The sequence below is a fragment of the Oryzias melastigma genome, linkage group LG20 (genome assembly GCF_002922805.2).
Source record: "Oryzias melastigma strain HK-1 linkage group LG20, ASM292280v2, whole genome shotgun sequence".
Classification (NCBI taxonomy): Eukaryota; Metazoa; Chordata; class Actinopteri; order Beloniformes; family Adrianichthyidae; genus Oryzias; species Oryzias melastigma.
The window spans coordinates 2305094-2329145 of NC_050531.1; the positions used below are offsets into that span (position 1 = coordinate 2305094).

Genomic DNA, 24052 nt, shown 5'->3' on the forward strand with positions numbered 1-24052 from the left:
TTTAGCTTAAATTCAGAATTGTGTGATGTAGTAGCTAGTCCAACCAAGATTTAAAAAAATGTCAACAGGTACGGAACAAAACACAAAAACGAGGAGAAAGAATTATTCTGGAGAACCAACAGAAAGGGGGCGGAGCATCCAGGAGATGCTAGCAAAGAATCAAACCAGAGACTGAAAATGAAACAAGAAAACACAAACTACCATTACAACCACTGCACTATTACACAACTTATCAGTACTATTACTACGCAAAGCGTCATTACTGCTACTCTACAAAGTATCAATACTATTACTACATAAAGTATCAATACTACTAGTCAACGAAGTATCATTACTGCTACTCTACAAAGTATCAATACTATTATTACATAAAGTATCAATACTGTTACTACACAAAGTATCAAAACTATTACTACACGAAGTATCAATACTGCTACTACACAATGTATCATTACTATTACTACACAAAGTGTCAATACTGCTACTACACAAAGTATCAATACTGCCACTACACAATGTATCAATGCTATTACTACACAAAGTATCATTACTGCTACTACACAAAGTATCAACATTACCACTACATAAAGTATCAATTTTACTACTACTCAAAGTATCAATACAATGTATAAATTTTACTACTATGCAAAGTGTCATTACTGCTATCAAACTACGACCCAAAGTATCAGAACTACTGTTGGAGTCGTTCATTAACTGTATTTGTATTAAGGTGAATGAATTTGGTTGTTTCTTTATTATCGTATTGATTACGGTCATTTTAAGGAAGTTAATCACCTGGTAGGTCACGTGCTTGATTGGAGCTTTTTCTCCTCTGGATCTCACCTGCTGATCCAGAGGACTCTTGATGTTCTGGATGTGGATCATTGTCACTGAAGTAGATGAAGGATCTGTTTTTCACAATCTCCTCTTTTTTTCTTGTAGAAGACGAGCAGCAGAGCTAACAAAGAGATCTGGAACTCCCAGAACCACTCGGTGTTCTGCCATGAGAACCCGTTTGCACCTCCGGCCGGCTGTGACCCGGTGGGTCCCTCTGACCCTTCTGATGGTGCTGCCTCACAGCTTCGTCGCTGAACCAGCAGAGGGGAACCCTGGAGGCTCCGCCCTGCTGCAGAGGGTGAAGCGAGGCTGGGTCTGGAACCAGTTCTTCGTCCTGGAGGAGTACACCGGACTGGAGCCGCTGTACATCGGGAAGGTCGGTGATCCTGTTTGAGTGAAGTCGAGGATTTCCCTCCAAATACTTTAAACACTATATTGGTTTGAAAACGTTCCATAAACATCTGATCAGTGAATTTAAATCAAGGGACCAAAAATTGGTAATAAATCTGAACCTGTAAACGACAAAAGCTTATGAAAGAGTTCATCAGTCTGACTTCATCCCACATTTTTGTTCATTTAGTTCATTTTTTTGTCTTCTATCATAAAAGACCTTTGATGAACATATTCTGGACTGAAAAGCTCTTTGATCGTTTTGCTTCATATTGAATCAATATAATTTCAAATACGTTAGTTCAGATAAAAGCAACTTTCTGTTAACTTTGATCCTGTTTTTCCTCACGAGTTCTGCTCTCTCAGTTTGTGTTCAAATTCCTTCACTACATAATGTACTATATTCAGCATTTGTTCTTTTATAAGTAAGTCTAAAATCCACAAAAGGTTTCTGTGGAAAACCAGAGTGCATCAATGCTCACTAGACTGGCAAATATAGACCACAATGCATGTTATCTGAATTTTTTTAATTTTTATTAATTTATTCTAATCTAATCTATTTTATTATTTATTTTATTGTATTTAATTTGATTTTATTTTATTTTAATGTATTTTAATTTAGTGTATTTTTTATTTCATTTTGTAATTTATGTTAATATGTTTTATTTTAATTGATTCTATTTTAATTGATTTTCTTTCATTTTTTTTTATTTTACTTTGATTTAGTGTTTTTTGTCATCTATTTTCAATTGTTTTAGTTTGTTTTGCTTTAATGTAATTTATTTAATTTTAATTTATTTTACTTTGTTTTAATGGGAATTATTTTTATTTTATTTAGGTTTTTATGTTATTTTAATATATTTTATATAAATTTTGGGTTTTTTGTCATTTTATTTTTAAATGTATTTAAATTTATTTTTACCATAATTTATTTTACTTTATTTATTTTATTTTCTTTATTTTAATTTTTCCTACTTTAATTTAATGTATTTTATTTTTTATTTTATTTTAATTCATTTTACTTTAATTTATTTTATTTTTTGTTTAATTTATTTATTTTTTTACTTTAATTTAGTTTAATTTATTTTTAGTTTAAATGTTGTTATTTTGCACATTTGTTGTGTTCCTCACATGTTTAGTTTTGGTCATAGATAACTTACACATCACATGACTTTTATCCAAAGCCGATTGGCCGTCAAGCTGGTTGTTTGACGCGGTCAGCTCTTCAGAAAATGTCAGTGAAAACCTCCCATTTAGTTCTGCTTATTGGTTTTACTTTAAATTATGCTCATTTTCTAATTATGGATTATTTAAAATTGATTAAACTGTTCAGAATCCTTTATGGATTGTTATTTGTGCATCCAATAACACACCCCCCCACCCCCCTTAGAAAGAGAATTCAGTCTTTTAACTCTGTGGGATTTCACGGTTTTGATTTGGTTCCTCCTGTAGAGGGCGCAGTTTCATTACTTCTATGTCTACAAATGAGACCTCATTATAAACCATTAAATGCAGTCGCATGATTTCAATCTGCAGTTCAGTCATTTTCAAGGTTCTTCATGAAATCTCCAATAATGGAAGAATTCTGACCTTTCTCTGACAGAAACTCCTCTACTGTTCCTGATTTCTCTCAAAAATCCCTGGAGGTCTCCAGAACCTCTGAGAACGATATCACGTCATCAATTAGAGTTTGATAAATGTGCTGCCTCCACTCAGGAAGCTGAAGGATTCCTGAAAGCCTAATCCAGCCTGACAGTTCGGAGAGCTGAGGGACTTTTTCCCTACATGTGCTATCAAAATTCCTCACAGCCACTATGGAGGATTTGCCTCCATTTTCACCCTCCTTTTCAATTCGGCGTCTCTTATGGATTCTTTCTGACCTAATTTTTTGGGAGCTGAATGGAATAAGTGATTCTGACAGGCCGGGCTACTACCCAGAACCACTCAGGCCTAAAAGGCACTGCAGGATTTGACAAAGATGTGCTGCAGCCTCCTTTTTTAGTTCACCTCTCTGCGGGGAATTCAGCATTCAGAGCTCCGAGACCGTAAAGGTTTGGGATTTCAGGCTGACATGAAGCATGGCGTCGATAGCCTGAGTGTTAAATTGAACGGCCTTGGAGGGAAAGGCGGATTAAGGCAGGAAAAGGTGGAGGAAGAGCTACAGCCGCAGATGGAACATGAAATAAATCAATTCAAGGCTAAACTGGTTTTTGCAGCAGAGATTGGAGATGAGTAAGAAGATAAGGATATCTGTGTTCTCGTAGCTGAGAAATGAAACGGTCTGGAGAAGAAACGGTTTGTAGCTGCCTGACAGCCGCGGCGCCGTTTGGTGATGAAAGACCGGAGCAACAAGAAAACGCTCACTCACCTGTGGATTACACTACAGAACCAGATGTGGTATTTCGTTTAGCCCCTCATGTGATGAGGATCAGAGTTAAGGCTGGACACATCGACGGGGCGGCATTACCGCCTTAAAGGCTGCTGATTACAGCGCAGGGTCCAGAGGAACAACAGGAACAGAACATGTTAACTTCCTGCTGCTGTTCAGGTCTACAGTACTGCACAAAGTATCTGTACTACTACTGCTACACTACTACACAAAGCATTAGCATTGCCACTACTACACTACTACAAAAGTATTAGTACGGCTACAATACTACAACACAAAGCATCATTACTTCTACTACACTATTACAAAAAATATTAATACTACTACCGACTGTTACATGAAGTATGAGTACTGATTCTACACTACTATACAAAGTATTAGTACTACTACCAACTATGACACAAAGTATCAGTACTGCTACTACTACACTACTACACAAAGCATTAGTACAGCTACTATACTACTACACAAGTATAAGTATCACTACTACACTACAACACAAAGCATCATTACTTCTACTACACTATTACAAAAAATATTAATACTACTACTACTGACTATTACATGAAGTATGAGTACTGATACTATACTATTACAAAAGTATTAGAACTACTAATATTACAGTACTACATTAAGCATTAGTACTGCTACTACACTACCATACAAAGTATTTGTACTACTACCAACTATGACACAAAGTATCAATACTGCAACTACAATACTACACAAAGTATCAGTACTGCTACTATACTACTACAAAGGTATTAGTGCTTCTATTACACTACTACACAAAGCATAAGTACTGCTACTACACTACTACACAAAATATCAGTGCTTCTACTACACTACTATCGAAGGTATTAGTACTATTACCGACTATGACACAAAGTATGAGTACTGCTTCTATGCTACTACAAAAGTATTAGTACTACTAGTACTAAAGTACTACACAAACATACAAAGTATTAATTCTACTAATACTGCAGTACTACACAAAGTATTAGTACTGCTGATACTACAGTACTAAAAAAGTATCAGTATTGCTACCAACTATGACGCAAAGTATCAGCACCAATTATATACTAATACAAAAAAGTTGGTATTGCAATTACGCTACTACGTAAAATACCACTAATACTACAACACAAAGTATCAGTACTGTTACTGTGACCCAAGGTAATAGCGTCACTAAAACAATGCTACAAAGTATCAGTATTACTACATTACAAACTAGTATGAGTACTACTACAACACTATAATGCAGCATATCAGTATTACACTACTAAAAAAAGTATCACCATAACTACTACACAAAGTATTAATACCACCAAACAACTACACAAAGGTACAGTTGTAATATCACACCACAACCAGGTATCAGCACTAGTACTACACTATGACACAATGAACCAATGCTATTACACTACTATGCAAAATATCCGTATAACTACTAGAGTACTACAAAAAGTATCTGTTCCACAACTACGCTATGGCACAAAGTATCAGTATTACTACCAAACAAACTATCAGTAATATGAATACACTACTACTCAAGTAGTAAGTATCATCGCTATTCCTATGCTATGACTTAAAGTATCACTACTACTACCACCAAAAGTATCAGTACTTCTGCTACACTATTAGATAAAATATGAGTACTACTACTATACTATAAAAAGTAGTTTAGTATCAGTACCATTACTACTTTACAGTAATACTGCTACACTACAGTGAAAAGTATATGACCATTGCCACACTACTACAAAAAGTATCAGTACTGCTAGTAGTATAGTAGTGTAGTTCACTAGTACACAAAGCATTAGTACTACTACCACTATATTAATACTATAGTCCTGACCAAATACTTAAGACCTAAACAAAGTACTTTCAGTTTCTACTGTAGATGCCGAGTGACAGAAGTACAAGTCCAAGATGTGAATATCTTTGATTTAGATTCTGTATCTGATGCAACAGAAGGAAATGTTCCTGTTTCTCTCTGTGAACCTCACAGCTGCACTCGGACATGGACAAAGGCGACGGATCCATCAGGTACATCCTGACGGGTGAGGGCGCCGGCACCACCTTCACCATCGATGACAGCACCGGAGACATCCACGCCATCCAGAGACTGGACCGGGAGGTGAAATCGCAGTACGTCCTCCGGGCCCAGGCCCGCAACCGCCTGACGGACATGCCTCTAGAACCCGAGTCCGAGTTCATCGTCAAGATCCAGGACATCAACGACAACGAGCCCAAGTTCCTGGATGGGCCGTACCAGGCAACGGTACCGGAGATGTCCAAAGTCGGTAAGGAAGGAACATCAAGCTTTGGTTCCACACTACACCACTGTGTCCTCCTTACCTTTACCGGCTGGTTTTCCCAGGAACGCCAGTGATCCAGCTGACTGCCACAGATGCAGACGACCCCACGTACGGCAACAGCGCTCGTGTGGTCTACAGCATCCTGGAGGGACAGCCGTACTTCTCAGTGGACGCCAAAACCGGTAATGGATGAGGTTCTCGTCCACACCAAGACCGAACAGACAAGAGGAACTCTTCCTCTACTTCTGCTCAAAGCATCACCTGAACGTCACTGCTGCACCTGGCGGCTTATTTTCAGTCCATCATCGTTGGTGATAATAGACCGCGGGGAGGGATTGGAAATGGAACAAAGACTTATAGAGACAAGATGTGCTGTGAACATACACACAAGGAAGGTTATAATCGCGTGTCAAAGTCAAGGCCCGGGGGCCGGATCCGGCTGTTTTGGAGTTTAGCTGATATTTCAGTCACATGCTAGCTGTTTTGGCTACTTTAGATTTTTTTGGTTTTTTTAGGCTGTATTGGAGTTAGGCTAATATTTAAATGCTAGCTGTTTTGGCTAACTTAGGACTTTTTAAAGTTTCTTAGGCTATGCTGAAGTTCAGCTAATTTTTCAGCTACATGCCAGCTGTTTTGGCTAACCTAGGTTTTAAAGTTTTAAAATGTAGTTTTAGTGTTAAATACATGTTTATCCTGTTCGACCAACAACCTAAGGTGTGTTTTGGATTTTGGTCCCTGTGCGATTGAGTTTGACACTCTTTTTTTAAGTCCTGCACACATTACAGCTTCTGTCACGACTTGTTTGAGGAGATAGAACAGAAAAACTCTTCCTGCCAAAAGTAATTTTCTAAAAAGAAGTCTTTACTTCCATGGATGAGAATAACAGCTTTCACACCATGACTGGAGTATTCTGTGACAGAATACTCATCTCCTCTTCTTGGTTTCTCCTTAGGAATGGTCCGGGTGTCTCTGGCAGACATGGATCGAGAGACCAGAGAGAACTACACCGTGGTCATCCAGGCCAAAGACATGGGCGGACAGCTGGGGGGGCTTGCGGGCACAACCACCGTCAACATCACACTCAGCGACGTCAACGACAACTCCCCCGTGTTTGACCAGAGTAAGCAGAAACATCCTCGAGGATCTGGAAGGCAGCAGATAGTCCAACCATCATTGGTCGATCAGTAGTCCCGCCCCTCAGGGGAACTTTCTTGATTGTTAAAAGCTCCTGGTATCAGGTTGGACCAATCAGGCCGATTCCAGGTTAAACTCAACCCTAAATACAGCCTGATTGTGAGGCTCCTCCCCCTTGTCCTGCTCTGAGGCTACAGTCTAGCGATGGGAGGGGCTCTGGCTCCCTCTACAGGATGTCACTTGTAACTCCCTTGGTCCTTGTTCTCAGGGCTGTATCAGATGAGCGTTTTGGAGTCAGCCCCTGTGGGGTCGGTGGTGGGTCGGATCTGGGCCAAGGACCGGGACGTGGGGGTCAACGCAGAGATGAAGTACAGGGTCATTGATGGGGACGGGAGGGACACGTTTGACATCAGCACCGACCCCTCCAATCGCTTTGGTATCATCATGGTGAAGAAGGTACCACCCGATTCTCCTCATGGGGGGGTTGTTGTTCGGAAGACGTTCTCAGTGCTGGAAACTGTTTTTGCAGCTGCTGGACTTTGAGAAGAAGCCCAGCTACACCCTGAAGGTGGAGGGAGTCAACACCCATCCGGGCCCGACCTTCCACAACCCCGGGCCCTTCAAGGATGTCACCATCGTGCACGTGAGTGTGGAGGACGTGGACGAGCCCCCGCTTTTCGACTCAGAGGCGTACTTCATGGAGCTGCCGGAGGACGCGGAGATCGGGACGGTGGTGAAGACGGTGTCAGCGCGGGACCCGGACGCTGCCAACAACACTGTGAGGTGAGAAACAGAAATGACTTCTGTTCACGATGGACCCGAACTCACCTGAGTTCACCTGAAGGTTCACTCGTGATTGGAGAAAGATTATCAGAATATCAGAAGAACAAAGTTTATTTTATTATGTATACTTGAGTATAAGTATGGTATCAAGTTCAAAGTCTACTAAGAAGTATAGATGTAGAGCTCACGTGTCAAAGTCAAGGCCCGGGGGCCGGATCCGGCCCTCCAGGTAATTCTATCCGGCCCTCCAGATCATTTTATTTTATTTTTTTTAATGACCCGATGTTATCTTGAGCTCATTTCTAACTTGTTTAATTTTGACAAAATATATTTTTATGGAGAGTAAAATATTGAAAGTTACTTAAGGTTTAAGTTGATTTATTCTAAAATAATATTCCTGCCTTTTTATTATTCATAATTATGTTTAAAAGTTACAGTTTTAAAGTTTAAAAATTTGGAATCTGCTAGTTTTTTTGACTATTTTGGCATTTACTAAGATTTTTTAGGCTTTTTTTTAGGTTTTGACTCATATAAGATTTAAAAAAAAAATTAGACTATTTTGACGTTTAGCTAATATTTCAGCTACATGCGAGCTGTTTTGGCTAACCTAACTTTATTTTTTTAAGCTAATTTGGCATTTATCTAGTATTTTAGCTGGCTATCAGCTTCAGCATTTTTATCTATCAGCTTCAGCATTTTTATCTATCAACTTCAGCATCTTCAGTGGCCAAATTCAGCTTACAGCATTCACACTAGCATGATCACAGTAATGCTACATATCTAGTTTATAATTATGTTAAAAAGTTACGGTTTTAAAGTTGTAAAAATGTAGTTTGAGAGTGTTGAATAAATGTTTATCCTGTTCGTCCCACGATCTAAAGTGCGTTTTGGATTTTTTCCCCTTGTGTGATTGAGTTTGACACTCCTGTTGTAGATCATATATGTGTAGAGCATGATGTTACTGAATACTTCTTAAAACAATTACAATATATAGATAGTATATAAAAGTAAACTTCAAGTATATTGCCTATTGTATATGCTGAGAGCAGTCCCAGAAACGTCTGAAAACAGTTTTTAAAAAGAAACCTGGACGGTCTACAGGAAAACCCTCTCTATAGGTCCTTGTGGACATGATGCATTCAAGGACAATCAAAAGGCTCAGAAATATCATGTTTTTTAAAATCAGTTTAGTAAACGTTGGGTTTGAAGCTAAGCTAAAGATGATAAACGCAGAGACTCGTTCTTACCAGTAGAGGGCGGCATTGTAACATCGTTTTTTGTAATATTAGATTTTTTATGTATTTTTTTTAACTTTTAAGCTCATTTAATTCTTTTAAGTCGTTAATTTAAGAATTGTATTAATTGAAATACATTTTAATGGGTTCTCCTGTTTTAAAAGATTAATTTCTGTTGTTCAGTCAATATATTTTTTAATGTTTTTTTATATTTTGATTTTCAGAATAATAAAAACTGTTAGTATGTTTTAATATTTTTGCTCACCTGTGGGCCTATTTTAAACAAAAAAACAGTATTTATGAGCTGTTTTAATTCTTGTCAAACTTTACTGTTTCCCCTTAGTTGTTTTGTAAGTTTGCTGAAGAAGAATTATCAGTTTTATATCACATATGTCGCCCAAAAAATGGAAAATAAATAGGAGTCAGAGGATCTTTGAACACCTTTAAAGGCAGTAATTTGACATTTAATTAGTGTTTTTAGCAGTATTGAGCAAAATATGCCTCATTGGAAACAAATCAGAGTCTTCAAATTTCAAAATTTTAAGTAGATTAGCAACAATTCTTTAAATATATTCATGGGCTATGTTTTCATCCTTTACAGTAATTTTCAAAAAATCTGGAGTGCAGCTTCTATGTTTGCAACATGCTAACATTTTTGGCTAATTCGTTATCTACTGGTGGATTTTTAGGCTAATTTAGAGTTTAGCTTCTATTTTAGCAACATGCTAACGTTTCTGGCTAATTCGTTATCTACTGGCGGATTTTAGGCTAATTTAGAGTTTAGCTTAACGTTTTTGACTAATTTAATTTACTGAGTAATTTTAGGCTATTTTGGAGTTTAGCTTATATTTTAGCAACATGCTAACGTTTTCGACTTATTTGTTATCTACTGAGGTCTCTATAGGCTACTTTTAATTTAGCTATTTTTGGCAACATGCTAACGTTTTTGTCTAATTTAGTGTACTGAAGAATTTTAAGCTATTTTGGACTTTAGTTCGTATTTAGGCAATGTGCTAGCTTTTTTGACTATAGGGATCTACTAAGGTTTTTTGGGCTAATTTGGAGTTTAGCTCATATTTAAACAACACATTAAATAATTTAGCAAAACTAGCAGGAATGAGAGGTTTTTGAACAATTTTACCACATTTTTTTCAGAAATTTAGCTCAACTTTAACACTCTTTCATAGTTCTTTAACAAAATGTTCAGTCTTTTAGCAAATTTAACAATTTGCAAATTGCTTTTGCATTTTCAGCAAATCCCTACAGCAATTAATGTAAATTGCGTCACCATTTTCAGCAAAAAGCTTCAGAATCTTTGTCGACAAAAAGTATTCACACTAGCATTATTGCAGGTAATGCAACTATTCTAGATATTTCTGGCATCTTAATGTTTGATGAGTTCCTGTCTCACGTGTAGAATCTCTGACTCCAACCAGCAGATGCTACAAGGTAAAGTTTAAGTGGGTCGGCCATATTGACTGTAATTTGCTCCGCCCACCTCGTTAACTCTCAGAATGTGATTTGAGTAAAGTGAGTTATGATGATCTCCTCCCACCGATCAGAAAGACACGCCCCCTAATGATGCAGGTTTCAACACCTGCCTCACTGACGTCCACGTTTTCTATCCTCAGGTACTCCATCGAGAAGACCAGCGATCCCGACAAATTCTTCTACATTGAGCTGACGTCTGGGTCCCTGATGACGGTGCGTTCGCTGGACCGAGAGGAAATCAGCTGGCACAACATCACTGTCCTCGCCATGGAGATGAGTAAGTCAATCACCAGCAACCTTTTCAGAATCCTCTGACCTGTTCCAGACGTCCAACAGCCTCCACGTCTGTATGTTTATGGTCTCTGAAAAGATAAAATTATGAATATTCAAACCAATTCAGTATTTCAAAAGTCTACAGGAACAGAAATAAATGTAAAATAAATGAACTCTTCTCAGCAAATCAGACGTTATCATCTAAAAAGTCTGTACCGCCCACTTTTTTCCCTCTATCATCACAACAATCTGAATCCAGTTCAAATAATTTAAAAATGGTCACGGGAAAACATGCACGATCACATGCACTTTTATTGACTATGCTGAAAAATTGTTTTTGTCCAACTTTTTAGTCCTGCAGTGACACTCCACACCAGTGGGGGCAGCACTTGACATGTTTTATTTCCTAAATGAAAAGTTTTTTTTTCATACTTTTATATTTAACCCACATGGAGCTCCAGACCAGTTGATACGAATTAGAGGGCCTAACCAGTACTTTTCCACTGAAAAACAAAGCCATAAATTGTTGGAACATGGACACTGATGACTTAAGGCATAGATTTGGTTAAGACGATCATCTAAGATATAGGAATTGGTTTCTCCTGTCCAGACAAACATTGGCCGGAAGCCACACATGGAGTCCATTTTACTGTGTTTTGTCTTTTCTGATCCAAATATGCATTTAAATTAGTAAATTTCAGTAACGTTTTTTGGTCACTTTGATCCTCATCGCGAACTAGCAGAGGTTAGCAGGTGCAACCTCACACACTGTAGTAGTAATGTTTGCGGCCAAATTCAGCTTACAGCATTTACACTGGCATCATCACAGGTAATACTATATATCTAATTCATAATTATGTTCAAAAGTTATGGTTTTAATGTTGAAAAAGGGTCCAAAAAATATTTATCCCGTTCGGCCCGCGACCTAAGGTGTGTTTTGGATTTTGGTCCCCCAATGCGGTTGAGTTCGACACCCCTGCTGTAGAACCTGGGAGGTTTTCTGTCTGTGATCGCTCTGTTTGTCGTCCTGCAGATAACCCCTCCCAGATTTCCAGCGTCTCCGTGGCTGTGAAGGTCCTGGACGTCAACGACAACCCTCCATCCCTAACGCACTATCTAGAGACGTATGTGTGTGAAAACGCTAAAGCAGGACAGGTAAACACAACTGCAGTACATCAGAGACTCTTCAGCTTTGTAGTGTTTTTGAGAGAGAAGCTGAGACGTCTCGTGAACGAGTGTCCTGCTCCCTTCCAGCTGGTGGAGACGGTGACGGCGGTGGATCCAGACGAGCCCCCAGCCGGACAACACTTCCACTACAGCTTAGCTCCAGAAGCCGCCAACAACCCCAACTTCACCCTGAGGGACAACCAAGGTAGAAAAGCATCGACACTGATGATGAATGTCGAACAGGTGCTGCGTTATTGGATGTTTTAACCTAGTTAAGGATAAAAAAATAAATAAATCATACAACAGCTACAAAGGGCCCCTATTTATATTTTGCCTGGGGCCCCCAAATTGTTAGATCCGGCCCTGATTGTTTAGCTTTTTTCTCCTGCACCAATAAAAAATGTTGACTTTAATTTTACTACAACACTTCCTCCTATGAGCATTACTTTATTATAGTTCGTTAGTGCGTCGTTAGTGCCAGCAGCAGGTCATCCGCCGTCAGGTTGGCCACCTTCAGCACACGCCTCCTCTCTTTGTGTCCAGACAACACGGCGTGGATCCTGACGCGCCGCGGCAGCTGGTCGCAGAAGGACCAGACCATCTTCTTCCTGCCCATCTTCGTCTCTGACGATGAGCAGCCGGTGCAGACCAGCACCGGGACGCTGACGGTGCGCGTGTGCAGCTGCGACCACGAGGGCAACGCCATGTCGTGCAACCCGGAGGCCTACAGCCTGCCCGCCAGCCTCAGCAGGGGGGCGCTCATCGCCATCCTGGCCTGCATCTTCGTCCTGCTGGGTGAGCCTCCGCCTCCTGCTGTGCGGTAACCTTAAACTGCTGTTTCCATGGTAACCAGTTTTGTTTTCCTCACATCAGTGATGATTCTACTCATGCTCTCCCTGCGGAGGCAATGGAAGAAGCCGTACCTGTGCGACGAGGAGGAGAACGTCCACGAGAACATCGTTCGCTATGACGACGAAGGCGGCGGCGAGGAGGACACAGAGGCCTTCGACATCGCCGCCATGTGGAACCCGCGCGAGGTGCACCCCCGAGGGAAGACCAGGCAGGACATGCTGCCGGAAATCGAGAGCTTGTCTCGCTACGTGCCTCAAGCGTGCGTGGTTGGCGGCGGCGGCGACGGGAACGTTCAGGGGTACGTGCTGGCGAAGCTGCTGGAGGCCGACGGGGACGCCTGCGCCCCCCCGTACGACTCGCTGCAGACCTACGCCTACGAGGGCGACGGCTCCATCGCAGAGTCGCTCAGCTCGCTCCAGTCGGGGAACTCCAACGCCGACCACGAGTACGACTACCTGAACGACTGGGGGCCCCGCTTCAGAAAACTGGCAGAGATGTACGGCGTGGTGGAGCCCCACAGCCCCCCCGTGTGGTAGGAGGGCAAACAGCTCCGCTCCACATCATGACTGTCCTGCAGGAGCCCAGAGGCCTGCAGCCCGGGCAGCTGGGGGCAGGATGACCCACTAGCGGCGGTGGGGGGGGTCTTGGTTGAAAGAATTACAAGAAAGTCGTGCCGGAGATGAAAACTACCCTCAGTTTCTGTGGTGGACACACCTGTGTCTGTCCACACCGGTTTTAGTGAACACTCAGTGGGTAAGCAAGCTACGCTAGCAAGACGCCTGGCGGATAGTGTAGCATGCTAGCTAGCTCTGTTGTATCGAGCTAGTGAGTGCCTCTGTGGAATGCTAACAAATTTAACTGTAGTGAGCTAGCGAGCTCCATTGTATTGATCTAGCGAGCTCTGTTGTATCGAGTTAGCTAGCTTTCCCGAGCTCCGTTGTAGCAAGCTAGCAAGGCCGCTGAATCAAGCTAGTGAGCTTTGCTGTTTTGAGCTAGTAGGCGGTGCTGTATCGAGCTAGCATGCTCCTCTGTTGCGAGCTAGCAAGCTCCTTCGTTGTGAGCTCCGCTGTATCAAGCTAGCAGTCTCCGCCGTATTGAGCAAGCATGCTCCTCTGTTGCTAGCTCTGCTGTATCAAGCTAGCATGCTCCTCTGTTGCTAGCTCCACTGTTTCAAGCTAGCATGCTCCTCTGTTGCAAGCTAGCAAGCTCCTTTGTTGTGAGCCCCGCTGTATCATGCTAGCGATTGCCGCTGTATTGCGAGCTCTGTGGTATTGAGCTACGAGCTCCTCTGTTGCTAGCTCTCCTGTATCAAGCTAGCAAGCTCCTCTTTTGCGAACTCCATGGTATCAAGCTAGCAAGCGGCGCTGTATCGTGCAAGCAAACTCCTCTATAGCGAGCTAGCAAGCTCTTTTGTTTTGAGCTCCGCTGTATCGTACTAGCGATCGCCGCTGTAGCGAGCAAGGGAGCTCTGCTGTCCACCGGGCGGCTGGCTAGCATAGCATGCCTACACACTCAGTGCTCACTTAAGCCTATGTAGACCAACACAGCTCTGCTCCACATCCATGACTGTCCTGCAGGAGCTCACAGGCCTGCAGCAGGATCTGCTGGGGGCAGGCTGACCCACCAGAGGCGGAGGGTCGTCGCCGTGCTGGAGATGAAACCTGGAGCGAGACGTCTTCAGTTTTTGGGTTCAAATCCGGCTCACGTAACGTTTGTGTTTAACTTATTTGGCCTCTTCAAACACTGTGCTCCCGGTCACATGACCAGAATCCTGCGGAGGAGGTGCTGTGACTTTTTCTCCTGTTATTTTTATCGTTTTTTTACCTTCTTGAACTGAACTTTCACACTTTGGTTCCACTGATTCACACCTGGTTCTGACTCTGCAAAAATCCTGTCAGGAAACGTGCAGCGTGGCGGTCAGATCCGGACAGAAACATCCTTCACCTCAGTTTCTACTGATCGGCGGGAGTCTGACACGGCGCTGCTCCTCACAAATGTGGCTTAAACTTCCAATCCTGGGCGGCAGAGACTCGGAGAACCAAGTGCCAAATGTCAAAAGACAAAACACACCAAGGCTAAAAGAACAGTGGGATTGAAGCAGTCTTTGTTGAATGTGGACACTTTTGTATTTTTCATAATAAAAGGTTAAAACACGACGGCTCTTCATTCTAGTTCTGTCAGGAAGTGGTGGAGAACCCAGTTGCAGGAGACCAGACGTAAAATATTTAATTAAATGAAACATGACAAAAAACAATGGAGAACCAAAACATGATATTACAAGCTTGAACTGAAAACCAGACACTTAAATAGACACTTAAATAGACTGAAATGAAGACAGTAAATCATGATTAACCTTGAACTGGTGTGACTGACAAGGAAACTCATAACATAACCAAAAAACAAACCACAGCACCCGTACAGTAGTCCTCCCCAAAGGGACAGATCCCAGATACCCAAAAACCATGGAAACCCCCAACATTTAACTTTTTTTAAGTGGTTGAACGTTTAAAGTTAAACCAGTTGAAGTTTGACTGGGATTTGAAGTGATGTATGATTGTTGGAAAGAACAAAAACTCTTCTCCCTGTGAACCACAGACATTTAGGATCCAGATTTTAAAGAGTTTCATGTGGAAATATGTTTATAAATCATTTTTACTGGATTTATTTATCAAAGCAATGAACGTCCGTTTAAAGTGTTGAATTCAAATGGTTTCCTGGTCTTCTTTCTTCTTAAATTCTGAGGAACATCTGCAGAGATTCCACAGGGAAAGTCAGAATATGACCAAAAAAGCAAAGCACAGAACCCTGACAGTACCCCTCCCCAAAGGGGCAGATCCCAGATCCCCAAAAACCGAGAAGCAGGGTTCATGGAACAGATTTAACTTTTTTAACTGGTTTAACGTAGAAAGTTAAAGTCTGAGGAACATCCACAGGGATTCTGGGCAGTCGGAGAAGCAGAGAACTACGACAGAGCAGGATTATGTTGGAAAATGCCGACTCATCATTTTCTCAACACATCTGATGGATGAGATAAACCACGGCGAGGAAAAATCCGCTCGTCTCTCTCTGCAGACCGCATGCTTCATTTCAACAGGGCGTGAAGGAAACAAGTGGGTTGTGTGCATCAGTGTGTGTGGGGGGGTTGCAGGTGTGCGCCTGCATAATTCTGCTTGTCTGCTTTTTTGATTGTGGGCATAAAAATGCTCTGCTTGCAGAAACAGGTCTGCAGGCCTGTGTGATGATAACACAATAAAGGTTTCCACAGTCAATACTCCAGCACAGCGCAGTGATTTCACAGGGTTGTGCATCTCTGCAAACTCTGGATCAATAGGCGTATAAATTAGGAAAAATGTCCCCAAACGGGGAAAAACATCGAAGTAAATGGAGAGAAACGGCTTCTGCTTCCACATCAGGGTGGTACTTCAGTCCTTTCTGGAATATGCAAACATGAGGCTGCAGATCCTCCAATGCTGGGTGGGTTTGGGAAGCAGGTTATCACCTGCAGTTGCATTACCAGCAATAATGCTGGTGTGAATGCTTTTTGCTGAATGTAGTCACTGAAGATGATGATACTTTCTGCTCAAAATTGTGACGCAATTTACTTTAATTACTGATGGGATTTGCTGAAATTGTTAAATTTGCTAAAAGTCTGGAGAATTCATGGAAGAACTATAAAAGAGTGCTGAAGTTGAATGAAATTTCTGAAAATGTTGTAGTAAAATTGTTTAAAAATCTCTAATATGTGTAAATTTTGCAGAAATATTTAGTGTGTTGCTTAAATATTAGCTAAATTCCACATTAGCCCCAAAACCTTAGCAGGTGCCAAATTAGCCAAAAAAGCTAGCTTGTTGCTTAAATACTAGCTAAATTCCAAAACAGCCTAAAACTCCGCAGTAAACTAAATAAGTCAAAAACGTTAGCCTGTTGCTAAAATGGAAGCTAAGCTCAAAATTAGCCTGTAAAAACTTCACTATATACCAAATTAGCCAAAAACGTTAGCCTGCTGCTAAAATATTAGCTAAACTCCAAATTAGCCTGTAAAAACCTCACTAGATAACAAATTAGCCAAAAACGTTAGCATGCTGCTAAAACATTAGCCAAACTCAAAATTAGCCTGTAAAAACCTCAGTATATAACAAATTAGCAAAAAACGTTAGCATGCTGCTAAAATATTAGCTAAACTCAAAATTAGCCTGTAAAAATCTCCGTAGATTACAAATTATCCAAAAATGTTAGCCTGCTGCTAAAAAAATTAGCTAAACTCAAAATTAGCCTGTAAAAAACCTCAGTATATAACAAATTAGCCAAAAACGTTAGCATGCTGCTAAAACATTAGCTAAACTCAAAATTAGCCTGTAAAAACCTTAGTATATAACAAATTAGCAAAAAACGTTAGCATGCTGCTAAAATATTAGCTAAACTCAAAATTAGCCTGTAAAAATCTCCGTAGATTACAAATTATCCAAAAATGTTAGCCTGCTGCTAAAAAAATTAGCTAAACTCAAAATTATCCTGTAAAAACCTCAGTATATAACAAATTAGCCAAAAACGTTAGCATGCCTCTAAAACATTAGCTAAACTCAAAATTATCCTGTAAAAATCTCCGTAGATTACAAATTATCCAAAAACGTTAGCATGCTGCTAAAATATTAGCTAAACTCAAAATTAGCCTGTAATAACCTCAGTATATAACAAATTAGCCAAAAACGTTAGCATGCTGCTAAAACATTAGCTAAACTCAAAATTATCCTGTAAAAATCTCCGTAGATTACAAATTATCCAAAAAACGTTAGCATGCTGCTAAAATATTAGCTAAACTCAAAATTAGCCTGTAAAAATCTCCGTAGATTACAAATTATCCAAAAACGTTAGCCTGCTGCTAAAAAAATTAGCTAAACTCAAAATTAGCCTGTAATAACCTCAGTATATAACAAATTAGCCAAAAACGTTAGCATGCTGCTAAAACATTAGCTAAACTCAAAAATATCCTGTAAAAACCTCCGTAGATTACAAATTATCCAAAAACGTTAGCATGCTGCTAAAATATTAGCTAAACTCAAAATTAGCCTGTAAAAATCTCCGTAGATAAAAGTCAGATAAACTTACTTTTCCGAGCGTTCCTTTAATGCATCACCACCACACAAACAGAATGTCTGACTGTCATAACTGGAACATCTATGGCAGAATTGTTTTGTTCACTAAGGAATCTTAAGCTTTTAGATGAATGTTTGTAACTAAAATAATTAATTTTTAAATTAGTCTTTTTAGTTTTTTTGCATGTTTGGTCAAACTTTTTGGGCCACTTTTATGCTTCTTTATTCCTCCTCATTTGAGAACAAGAAATTACCAGAAACTATTTTATAAAACTGGTGGTAAAAATTTATTTACAAAACTTTAGTCACAGGAGTTTTGAAAGTAAAAAAAATTATCTGAATGACATCTTCACCGATCACGTGATGCCCCTTCATCCTTTTTATGGCCACGCCTCCTCCATAACCTTTTTCTATGAAGAACAGAAAACATCTTTTGTACTTGGAAAGCAGAAACAAGTCAAAACTAACGTAAAGTAAAACCTTCTTTCAGAAACATTTACGTCCTTTACATCTACCCCTCCCCCCCTCCCTTTGTGGCTACAGGAAGTTCATCTGGTCTGGCCACGCCCCCCAGAACTTCTCGATGTATCCGGAGATGCATCCAAACACTTAGAAAGAGAAAATGGAACAGACACAGTCCAGTCCCTCAGACGGGTCACGGACCTGGGGGGTCCGCGGCGGCCTGAGCCCCTCCCTCAGCCGCAGGAGATGACGGTGAAGCGTTTGGAGATGCAGGACATGTTGTGCAGCACGATGCCCAGCAGAAACAGCAGCACGCACGCCACCAGGATCACCGTGCACACGCCGGACCACGAGGACCCCTTGGCCCCGCCCACCGGGCCGGTGCCCCTCCTCTCCCCGTCACCCCCCTCCAGCCCCGCGGCTAAGCCCAGAGGCTGCTGCTCGGGCACCGTCACCACGGTAACCCCCTTGTGCTGCCCCCCAGGGAGGAACCGACAGCCCAGCTCCCCCTGCAGGCCGGACCCCCGCTCCTTAGAGACGGGCAGGGGCAGCATGTAGCAGCCGCTGCTGGGGAGGCGGATGAAGACGGGGGTGTGCTCCGACACGTGAGGGACGGCTATCACCGTGACGACGTCCGGGTCGTCCGGCAGCTGGGAGACGGACAGGCCGGGCGCCAGTTTGGTCACGCCGCGGCACCAGGGGCAGCGGATCTCCTTCTGGCTGCTGCGCATCTGATTCAGGCAAACCGAGCAGCACGTGTGGCGGCAGTCCAGGAGCTTGGGCCGCCGCCGGGGGCTGTAGTAGTTGAAGCAGATCTGGCACTCCAGGTTCGAGTCCTGGGAAAGAGTCTCCATGTCGGGGAGGTGCATTCACGGACAGGAAATGGAACCGGGAAAACACAGCTTCACAGTGATGTCAGAGCTGGGCCATCACCTGCAGAAGAGAACAAAAAAAACAACTTTACATCTTTGGTTTAAGGGGACTAAAGCTCATTCCAGCTCAGCAAACACCAGGTGACAGTGAGAGGAAAAGACTTCTGGGACTTCATCTTCTAGCCCGGGGGGGGGGGTCGAACTCAATCGGTCAAGAGGCCAAAATCAAAAACACACAGGATAAACATTTACTGAACACTCCAAAACTACATTTTTAAAACTTTCAAACCGTAACTTCTTAACATAATTATGAACCAGATATATAGCATTACCTGTGATAATGCTAGTGTGAATGCTGGAAGCTGAATTTGGTCCCTGAAGATGTTAGTGCTGAAAGTTGAAGATGCTGAAGCTGATAGCCAGCTAAAATATTAGTATGAAAATGACTGTATTCTCAGACCCGTGTCCATCTCCATCCTCTGCTGCAGCAGCTCCCAGGAGGGTTGAGGTTCCCTCGTGTACCAGATCCTTCACTCATCTGAAACCACCACCAGGTCTGTGGCTGACCTAGTTTTCCCACACATTCTGGAAATGGTGATGAAGACCTGGACTGGAGGCAGTAGACGTTTGACTAGACTAGATCCTTCTCCCATTGATGAGAATTATTTTGACTACATGTGCTTTATGATGTTCCTGTCCTCCATCATTTTGTGTTCTTCATTAATTCTTCATCCTGTTTTCCTCCCTTTCTCCCTCGTTCACTGCAGTTCACTGCTCTATACTCTCTGCACGGCGTCCATCAGGACACACAGGTGGTTTTCTTTTGTGTCCATAGCAACCCAGTGTTTGAAATCACTAACTAACCCCCCTTCAACCCCCCAGCACCCAATGAACTGGAGTCAGTCTTTGGTTTCATTACAAATGCAAATGTAGAGTTTGTAAAGCTGCAGATCATTCTGCAAACACACTGAAGAGGAGATCAGAACTGAAAATCCTTTGGATTCAAATGAGAACGTTCGGAGAGAGAAGCATTTTACGAGTTTATGAAACGTTCCTCTGCTCGCGGCGGGAGCGAGGCAGAAGAACCTTCCAGGTGTGATGAGGAGAACGACAGCAGAGTAACCGGGAGCTCACGCTAACCCTGCTCACAACCAGAAGGACGAATTAAAAATAACCATCGAGCTCCAGCTGGCGGCGGCGTGGGGGGTGGGGGGTGATACCCCTCAGGTGCTCTGAGCTGCTGAAATGCCAGCGCGGCGATGACGCACACTCTACCTCTGACGAGGGATAGCAGAGAAAATCCAGACACTATCCTGCAAAAAGAGCCGATTAGGACCAGACAGACCTTCTCTTTTTGGATTTGGAGGTTCATAAAGTTCTCCTCAAAGACCTCAGAGTCTCCTCACAGGTGTTATCTGAATAAAAACATCAACAGATTCCTCTGGAGGACCCGGATCTGCCTTAGAATCACTGATACTGTTCTCCAACCACAACAAGCGTCTGACTTTAAGATAAGAAATCTTAAAATCTCTCCGATCATCTTCTGATCTCCTTTCAAAGGATTCCCAGAAGACTTTCAGGTATGATTACGACGTTTTCTAGGACATAGTTTCTGCACGAATTCATTACAAATTCACCTCTGAGTTGTGGGTGGAGTAAGCCCGCCCCCCCTTCCCATCATCCACCTGTTTACATTCTCTCCAGCTTACAGCTCCTCACAACCCCAACCTGACATTTCCAGATTCCAGCTCAGACCAGGAACACAAAGACGTTCATGGATCTACTCGTCTGCAGGAGGATGCATCAGAAAGAGGCGGAGCAGGCACCTTGTGGCCCCGCCCAGTGCATCTTCTACATCACAAATACCATTTTTTCTTTAAACAGACTTGTTTCTGTCTCCTCCTGATTAAGAGACACTCGAAAATGCAGATTTAAGTTAATTTTCTTTATACACGTCGTTAGAAAAATACATAATTTTAACGAGAGCGAGTGTTTTAGACATTTAATGAGCATTTTCTGAACATTTAGATTCAACAGTTTACATCCACACATAGATTTAGAACGTTTATGTCTACTTTTAGTGTTTAAATATTCATGCTTCATAGCGACGTTTATAGTAAATCTGGACATTCATTTTAGGAAGTTGTTTAAATTCGACTACTTTGCATTTCTGTAGAAACTCAGTCAGGAGCAAATGTAGATTAAAGCACTTTCAGTGGGTTTATTAAAGATACAGATAAGTCTAAACATTTCACCCACATGGGGTAAAAAGTTTAACATGTTATGACTGCAAATCTCTCCATATTAATATTTAAAAACTGTTTTTTTTAACTTTATCTCACAAAAATATGATAAGATGAGAGTAATGTCAATGTTTTTAAATTACATTTTTTGCAGAAAAGGTCCTGTAAAGTAAGAAAGAACAACTAATTATGAATTCTGTTAGAGGTGGTTTAGATTTTAGGGTTAGATGACGGTTGATATTTTACAGGAAGAAACTAAAAAGCAAAGAAGAATAAAACTTCATGCATATCTGTGGCACATTAACAAATCTTTTATTACTTTACTGATTTTCTATCAAATGAATTTCAATCTATTTTTCACTTAAATGATGCTGTTTTTTTCTCAGGTGATGCAAACTAATTATTTTTCTGAGTTAAAGTGACGTTCATGAAGAAGAGAATAAAAGATCTTTCTGCACAGTGATCTTACATTTCTAAACTGAATAAGTTTTTTTAAGGTTTAAGTTGATTTATTCTGGAATAATATTCCTGCCTTTTTGTTATTCATAATTATGTTAAAAAGTTACAGTTTTAAATTCGTTCCTGCATCTATCTGGTCTTTTTGTGCAGGAAAACAGGTCTGAACTTGTTTTTTTACCTCTCTTTTCTGCGTGTCAGTGCCGCACATGGAGGCTCAGTCATGTATTTGACTGTTTATCATCTGAAAAAAATAGATGGACACTCTAAGACTTTAGATGAAGCCGTTTTTCTACAGCTGGTGACATAAATGTTACTTTTATCTGAAAAAACGGGTTACTTTAGAGCAAAAGCATCTTCATTCCTGCTGACGTGCTGCTAGCAGGGCTCAGTTTCACTGTTTAAATATGTATAAAACCCAATCTCACGTGAGACAAAGAAAACCTGTTTACACTAATTAAACATGGTAGAGGAAGCACGATGATGTGGGATTTTTACATAAGTTCAGATTATTGTTCATATTTACAATGAGACGTCTCTCTCAAACTGGATCTCAGGCTCACGCTCGACTATGCAGACGGGAACGCCGGAAAATGCCAAACACGATCCCCGCCGGCGTGGCATTTCTGTCGGGGCCCCGCGGGAGTCTGGGTAAAAATTCATGACGGGGAAACAGCACTGAAGCAGACTGGAGGAAGAAGGTCTCACAAGAAACCGCTTCACAGATGACGAGCGGCTTCAATTAAAATCATGGAAGAAACTGAGGAGTTAAAACCACAGAGGAAGTCGTCTGTTTAGTCTGAAGCTCTAAGGAAAGACCAAAAAACTAACAATAATTTTGACATTTAAGCTTCTTTGTAATACTAGGAATATTTGAGAACTGCCCACTTTTGTGGACTACAACAGATGTAAAAACAGACTTTATTCAGAAGGATTATGGATCTATAAATGAGGTCTTCTTTAGTGAGGTTAGTGAGGATAAAGGAGGCCTCCTTCATCACTCCTCCTCCTCCTCCCTGACAGGAGCAGGTATGACGAGGTAAATAAGCTCCATAATTCCCGCTGAGGCGCCGTCAGACAGAACCGACGGCGCCGCAGCGTTCAGCCATGCAGGAAACAACCGAGCGGCAAGCTCAAGTGGAAAACAGGAAGTTTCCAACATGAAAATCTCTCCAACTATCAGTTGAGCTCAAAGGTGCAACTGTCTGTTCAGGAAAGAGGAGGAGCCTCAGTTTAAGCTGCAGGATCAGGTTTAACCTGCAGGGGGCGGTGGATTCAGAATACAGATGAGGCTTTCCTTTATCCATCAGAGCACATTGATGGGATTACCTGGAATAATCCGACGGAGAAGCTGAAGGAAGAGCATCAAATCAAAACCACATTACAACGGAAAGACTTTAACCCTTTAACGCCGGAGCTCCAGAGTTTATGTTCTTTGATTTACTGTAACTTTTCAACCGTTAACAGGATAATTCCAGCAGATTCTGAAGGAGAAGAGACGTTTTTCTCCTTCAGAATCTATGGATTTATCCTGATAATGGTTGAAAAGTTACAGTAAGTTAAAGACTTTGTGTTTTAAAGTCACTGGTGACGCCTTAGGTGTTAATCCCAGGGTTTAAAGTGACAGAAGCATGAAAACAAAATAGAGTTTTCTCTATAATACACATGTGTCAAAGTCAAGGCCCGGGGGCCAGATTCGGCCCTCCGGGTAATTCTATCCGGCCCTCCAGATCATTTTATTTTATTGTTATTAATGACCTGATGTTATCTTGAGCTCATTTTTAACTTGTATAATTTTGACAAAATATATTTTTATAGAGAGTAAAATATTGAAAGTTATTTAAGGTTTAAGTTGATTTATTCTGGAATAATATTCCTGACTTTTTGTTATTCATAATTATGTTAAAAAGTTACAGTTTTAAAGTTTTCAAAATTGGCATTCTGATAGCTTTTTTGGACTATTTTGGCATTTACTAAGATTTTTGAGGCTAATTTGGATTTCAGCTAATACTCAGCTATATGCTAGCTGTTTTGGCTAATTTAGGCTCTATTTT

General features: G+C 41.2%; 2 protein-coding genes across 2 annotated transcripts in view; one reads left to right on the plus strand and one right to left on the minus strand.

The window, feature by feature from the left end:
- LOC112151321 (cadherin-20) overlaps positions 1–15028 on the plus strand; it is a 52866-nt gene extending 37838 nt beyond the window's left edge. The window contains exons 2-12 of the mRNA XM_024280175.2: positions 943–1213; positions 5628–5922; positions 6000–6119; positions 6890–7057; positions 7340–7527; positions 7601–7854; positions 10721–10857; positions 11887–12008; positions 12108–12225; positions 12564–12815; positions 12894–15028. Of these exons, the coding sequence (XP_024135943.1) occupies positions 1004–1213; positions 5628–5922; positions 6000–6119; positions 6890–7057; positions 7340–7527; positions 7601–7854; positions 10721–10857; positions 11887–12008; positions 12108–12225; positions 12564–12815; positions 12894–13408 (2379 nt within the window). The 5' untranslated portion in view covers positions 943–1003 and the 3' untranslated portion in view covers positions 13409–15028. The remainder of the gene's footprint in view (positions 1–942; positions 1214–5627; positions 5923–5999; positions 6120–6889; positions 7058–7339; positions 7528–7600; positions 7855–10720; positions 10858–11886; positions 12009–12107; positions 12226–12563; positions 12816–12893) is intronic.
- Positions 15029–18233: 3205 nt separating this feature from the next.
- Positions 18234–24052, minus strand: part of rnf152 (ring finger protein 152) — a 15315-nt gene continuing 9496 nt past the window's right edge. The window contains exon 2 of the mRNA XM_024280176.2: positions 18234–19360. Coding sequence (XP_024135944.1) covers positions 18661–19296 — 636 coding nt within the window. The 5' untranslated portion in view covers positions 19297–19360 and the 3' untranslated portion in view covers positions 18234–18660. The remainder of the gene's footprint in view (positions 19361–24052) is intronic.